This window comes from Pseudophryne corroboree, chromosome 10, assembly GCF_028390025.1.
Source record: "Pseudophryne corroboree isolate aPseCor3 chromosome 10, aPseCor3.hap2, whole genome shotgun sequence".
Classification (NCBI taxonomy): Eukaryota; Metazoa; Chordata; class Amphibia; order Anura; family Myobatrachidae; genus Pseudophryne; species Pseudophryne corroboree.
In genome coordinates this window covers 378,411,843-378,418,171 of record NC_086453.1, presented here as the reverse complement: position 1 = coordinate 378,418,171, position 6,329 = coordinate 378,411,843, and the positions used below count along the sequence as shown (strand labels likewise).

Here is a 6,329-nt window from a genome sequence, read left to right as displayed (position 1 = left end):
TTGGACGAAGATTTCTGCATATGGGCCGAACCAATGTAAGGTATAATACTATGAAATATGTTCCGGCAGGGGAGGTAGGGAGTCAAAAAGAGAGAAGAGAAAGAGAGGAAAAAAAAAAACACCCAGGGGGAGACCACTCTCCTCGTTGTCAGGTGGTCATGGTGCCGGAGGCTTATGTTGCGGGAATGTCGGCGGTGAGGACTCCGTGTCAGAAGCAGAGGGGGTCCCCTGGTCCGGGGTACCACCGAAGCCGCAGGTAGAGCAGTAAGAGTCAGGCAATGGTACTGTCAGGGCAGGGGCCGGCGTCACCGTGATCCGGGCTCAGCCGGATGGAGCGGTCAGCAATCAACTAGCGGTGTCTGGGGCTAGTGACAGCCCTGCCGTCCCACAGTAGCTTGACGTGCAAGGGCAGGGACCAGCACTGACGGGGAAGGGCAGAGGCCGGTTCGCAGCATAAGGTGGTGTCCCCGATGTCTCCTTTCGGCAGCTCGTTGACCTTCCGCTGCGGGTCGCGATGTGCGTCCCCGGGTCCCGGTGCCGGCTGGGGGTCCCCTCCAAGACTGCCTCCGGGCTCCTCCCGACCCCACCAATCCCAGGTGGCCCCAGCGGTCCCAGGTGCCTGCAGGAGACAGCAGCGCCAGAGGATGTGCCTTCCACAGATCCCCCAAGAGGCAGAGCACCAGAGGGCCAGGTAACGGTGTGCGGCTCCCTCCTGCGTCCCCGGAAGTCGAAGAGGAGCAGAAGCTTTTGTGGGATGTTGAACTTCCTTAGATGTCTGATGAAGAACAACCTCTGCTGCGCTTTCCCGTCAGTGGCGTCTGCATTGGACCCCCATTTAAGGTCCCGGGAGATTGTAGTCCCTAGAAACTTGAAGGAGTCCACTAGCGATACCACACTGTCAGCAATCGTTAGCAGAGGTGCACTAGATGACTTCTTCTTGAAGTCCACTATCGTCTCGACAGTTTTGAGGAGGTTGAGCTCAAGGTTGTTGTGGATGCACCATTGGGCCAACCGGTCTACTTCCCTTCTATAGGTCGATTCGTCCCCGTCCTTGATGAGGCCGATGACGGTGGTGACATCTGCGAATTTGATGATCTTTACTGATTGCGCCTCTGAGGTGCAGTCATTTGTGTACAGGGAGAAGAGCAGGGGTGAGAGGACACAGCCCTGAGGGGCCCCTGCACTAATGGACCGTGCTTGAGAGGTGAATTCCCCCGCTTTTACCACCTGTGTCCTATCTGTCAGGAAGTCTACTATCCAGGAACAGGTAGCTTCTGGGACCCCTAGGCGAAGAAATTTGGGGTGGTGGATGCTGGGGACGATTGTATTGAAGGCCGAGCTGAAATCGTCAAACAGGACCCTCGCGTAGGTACCGGGAATGTCTAGGTGCTGTAGAATGTAGTGCAGGCGCAGGTTGACTGTATCCTCGACACACCGATTCGAGCGATAGGCGAACTGCAGGGGGTCCATTTGGGGGCCAGTCACAGTTTTCAGGTGATTCAAAACCAGACGCTCGAACGTTTTCATGACCACAGACATCAGTGCTATCGGCCTGTAGTCGTTCAGGTTCGTGATAGAGGGTTTCTTGGGGTCCGGGACGATAGTGTTCCTTTTGACACAGGAAGGGACTTTCTGAACTCCAGCGATTTGTTGAAGATCTTTGTGAATATGGGGGCGAGCTGACCCGCACATGCTCTCAGGGCAGATGGTGACACTCCGTCAGGACCCGGAGCTTTCCTGGGTTTGGCCCTTTGAACAATGCCTCCAAACACACACAGTTATACACTGAATTATATGTAAATAATGTGCAACTTTCTATAGAAGAGTATACTCTATTCCAGCTGCTTCTCCACACAGCAGTATATAAGCGCCGTGATACTACACAGACATACAGACATGTATAACAGCTTGTCCATGAATAAGGAGGTCACAAGATCCTTCTTCCCCTCCCAGCGAAAGTGACATTGCCCCCACGGTGACAGAGTGTCTATAGCGCCTGCAGCCCCCGGCTAGTGGGCATGACGGTACCGCACCTCCTCCCCCCATGCTCTCTTTGCTCTGGCTAGCTCTTGGGTGTGGGCATAGGTGGTCAGCAGAGTTCCACACGTGCCGACCTCACAGCAATCCTTTATATGAGGACACAAGTGTGACTGGGTGGTGGGGTACACACAGGTATCACAAATATAAGGCGCCAGAACTCTCTTGTATGCAAAACAATGGTGTTTTATTTATACTCCTGTCACCTCCACTCCAGGGCTTAGGCTGCAGTAGATCTGTCCATCTCCCACCTCCTACACCCCCTTCTATGCAGGGAATCCTCACCAACTTCTTAGCGTATGTTTGAGGACTGTCCTGGCCACTGCTGTCATTGCGTAGGAAAGTCCTTTTATGGGACTGTGGTTCCCATGTGCTGGCTGAGCGGACACACTAGGATATTTCACACTTTGTCACTCACTCGCACCCCTCTGACCATGGCTATAATCCTCTTACCTTGAGGCAGATCCGTGTAGAACGTCCCGCTCATGTTTGTGCCGGAACCCTCACTCTGCTGAGAAGTGATGGCGGTTCCTGTATTTTCTTTTTCACCCTCTAGCGGAATCTTCCTCCGTTCAAAGCCTTTACTGGCACCGAGTTCTAGGCTCTGCAACATTTCCTTCATGTAAAAGATCAGAGACAGGTCAGGCTGAGCTTCCCACCGCAGGACCAGGACTAATAATCAGTGACCTCTCTGCTGCTTGCTGAAGCATGCCTGTCATTTACACACCGGAGGAAGGCACAAATTATTCCTGAGTATTCGTATTGTATTGTAGATTCTTGCTAAGACTACGCAAGCCTAGTGTTCATTCTAGCACCCTGCACCTTTCAAGACACATGCAGTTCCCTCTTTCCTGCATGGGGTGTCGCTCTCTGCTCTGGTGCTTCTCAGCCCATTCTGGTCTGTATTTTAGTGCTGAGATACAGAGCAGTGTTCTGAGAAGCACCAGAGCAGAGAGTGACACCCCAGGCAGGAAAGAGGAACTGCACGTGTTTTGAAAGGTGCAGGGTGCTAGAATGAACACTAAAGCCATATAAGTGCCACTATTGCAGACATTCATGTACTGTGCCAGCGTCAGTATTCTCACACTTATGTTGCGGGGATGGGTCAGAGAGAAGATGGCAGAACCCCGTCACACATTCCGTGAATTAATAGCAGGATAGATCTGGGGTCACGCTCACCTTCAGCACCTGGATCCTGTGTATAAAGGCCTTATAGAAGGAGAGGGTCTCATTCCTGTGTCTCCCCAGCTGAGACGTCATATGAAGAGTCTGATCTTCCAGCTTGTCAAACAAAGTCCGCACGCTGAAATCCTCCAAGTCTCGCGCTGTGCCTCTCTGATCTAGGAGGCAAAGTTATGTGAGGCGTGTGCGGCTTCTGTGACACTGCGTATGTATAGTACAGGGGTTATATAACACACGTACCTAATCCATAGGCAATTTCCTTTTCCCCAGTATCCAGCCGCTCTCCAGAACCGTGACACCCAATCGCTTGGTAAAACTGAAGGCTGCGTGTAGGGAAGATACAGGAATAATGCAATACTCCGTACTGCTCTGGATATACACATCACAAACTATATACATGAATGGGCTGATTTAGCGTTAGACGTGCAATTGTCTTTTTATATTTTATTGATATTTAATTACGTTTTATTGGAAATGTGACTCACACACGTATTAATCACGCTGACAATACTAGGGGGAACGTAGCAGCCCTAATCTGTGCAGGCACTGGTGAGATCCAGCGGAGTCTGCCCATTTCATTGATTTTAAAGCGGCGATTGTTAAAAAGGCAATGCCACTTTAAAAAAACCCTCATCTATGACACCTCTAAGAGTGTCCTGCCGTAGATGAAGGTCTCGTCACATGGGAAGGGTTGCCCTGATGCCAGAAAACCCCCCACATATTACACATCATACCAGCTACGCACCTGTCTCTTGTGAGCACGTGTTCCGGGGGGATGTAGGGTTCTCCCAGACTCCTCCACCTGGGCTTCCAGCTTTGCAGGGGGCTGGGACTGTACAGGGAGGGTCTCAGCACCACGGATAGGAGGATCAGAGCCACCATCACTAGGAGTAGCAGCAGCAGAACCCCTATATCATGTACAGACCAGAATGATTACTGGGGTGAGAGCAGATAATAAACAGGCACATCACACAGAGGAATCACAATGACGTCACAGTGGGCGACCAGATGTGTATCCTGCTCTAATAGAGTTATACACTAATATACACAGTAACACAACGGGACAGAGCAATGTATCTCAGTGCGCTAATTATACAGTATACAGGGCCGTAGTCATGTCTGTGAGGTTATTCTAATGCCGGCATCAGACCTTCCCCTGGTATACATATGTGCGTCGGACTGCGCGAGGACAGGGGCGCCCACATTGTACGTTTTTAGGTGCTGTAATAGTGCTTGGTGCGTCTTTAGGGACAACCATCCGTCCCACCATCCCCATTGCTAGGTACAGATTCTCTGTCATAGCATGGGCTCCAATGTGAGCAATAACCGTTCACACGCCGGCTACACTGCCGCAGCACGCCCATGCGTCTCAATCACTACTGTGCCTCTGTGTGCACAACTGCACCGTCAGTGTAACACATGTGCCTCATCCGTTTTATGGGATTTTCATGCTCATGCAGTAGCAAAAAACCCAGAACCTCAACTCTGAGAACATCAACATGGCGCTCGTAATGTCAGAATCAGCAACGTAACCTTCGGATCAATCCCGTAATGTCCGAATCAGGCCCGTAACCTCAGAATCATGCCCATAATATCCGAATCAGTAACGTAACCTCAGAATCAGGCCCATAATGTCCGAATCAGCAATGTAACTTCAGAATCAGTCCCATAATGTCCGAATCAGGCACGTAACCTCAGAATCAGGCCCATAATGTCCGAATCGGACACTCAACCCCAGAATCAGTCCCGTAATGTCCAAATCAGACACGTAACCTCAGAATCAGGCCCATGATGTCAGAATCAGGCACGTAACCTCAGAATCAGGCCCATGATGTCATAATCAGGCATGTAACCTCAGAATCAGGCCCATGATGTCATAATCAGGCATGTAACCTCAGAATCAAGACCAGATGTCATAATCAGGCATGTAACCTCAGAATCAGGCCCATGATGTCATAATCAGGCATGTAACCTCAGAATCAGGCCCATGATGTCATAATCAGGCACGTAACCTCAGAATCAAGCACGTAACCTCAGAATCAGGCCCATGATGTCATAATCAGCAAGGTAACCTCAGAATCAGACACGTAACCTCAGAATCAGACCTATGATGTCAGAATCAGGCATATAACCACAGAATCAGGCATGTAACCTCAGAATCAAGAACAGATGTCATAATCAGGCATGTAACCTCAGAATCAGGCCCATGATGTCATAATCAGGCATGTAACCTCAGAATCAGGCCCATGATGTCATAATCAAGCACGCAACCTCAGAATCAGGTCCATGATGTCAGAATCAGGCACATAACCCAGAATCAAGCACGTAACCTCAGAATCAGGCCCATGATGTCAGAATCAGGCATGTAACCTCAGAATCAGGCCCATGATGTCATAATCAGCAAGGTAACCTCAGAATCAGACACGCAACCTCAGAATCAGATCTATGATGTCAGAATCAGTCATGTAACCTCAGAATCAGGCATGTAACCTCAAAAGCAGGCCCATGATGTCATAATCAGGCACGTAACCTCAGATCAGGCCCATGATGCCATATTCAGGCACATAACCTCAGATCAGGCCCATGATGTCATAATCAGGCACGTGGGCGTCCTTCTCTCCCCTAACTGCACCTTTCGTGTCATCCCACCTGAGCCCTCTCTCACCTTCTCCACCTTTGAGGTCGACACTATCCGCCTCTTCTACCCCATTCACCTCCTTGTGGCAGTGATCTACTGCCCCCCTGGCCACTGTTCACCCTTCCTTGACAACTTTGCTGCCTGGCTTCCCCACTTTCTCTCCTCTGACCTCTCCTCTGTCATCCTCAGAGACTTTAACATCCCTATTGACATCACTAATGCCGCTTCCACTAATCTTCTCGCCCTTTCCACCTCCTCTGGACTTTCTCAATGGACCTCCACCGCTACTCACAATCTCGGCCACTCCCTCGACCTTGTCTTCACCCACCAATGTGATCTCTCTGATTTCTCAAACTCTCCCTTCCCTCTCTCTGACCACCATCTGCTTTCTTTCACCCTCTCATCCTCCCTCCTCCTCTCCACACCCAGACCCACCACCACCAGACGCAATCTTGGGTCTCTCAACCCCACT

At 50.7% G+C, this 6,329-nt stretch overlaps 1 protein-coding gene across 1 annotated transcript in view; it reads right to left on the bottom strand.

Moving 5' to 3' along the window:
• Nucleotides 1-345: 345 nt before the first annotated feature.
• LOC134965400 (uncharacterized) overlaps nucleotides 346-6,329 on the bottom strand; it is a 72,975-nt gene continuing 66,991 nt past the window's right edge. The window contains exons 15-19 of the mRNA XM_063941861.1: nucleotides 3,965-4,127; nucleotides 3,460-3,542; nucleotides 3,217-3,377; nucleotides 2,491-2,653; nucleotides 346-1,079 (exon numbers count right to left, since the gene is read on the bottom strand). Of these exons, the coding sequence (XP_063797931.1) occupies nucleotides 346-1,079; nucleotides 2,491-2,653; nucleotides 3,217-3,377; nucleotides 3,460-3,542; nucleotides 3,965-4,127 (1,304 nt within the window). The remainder of the gene's footprint in view (nucleotides 1,080-2,490; nucleotides 2,654-3,216; nucleotides 3,378-3,459; nucleotides 3,543-3,964; nucleotides 4,128-6,329) is intronic.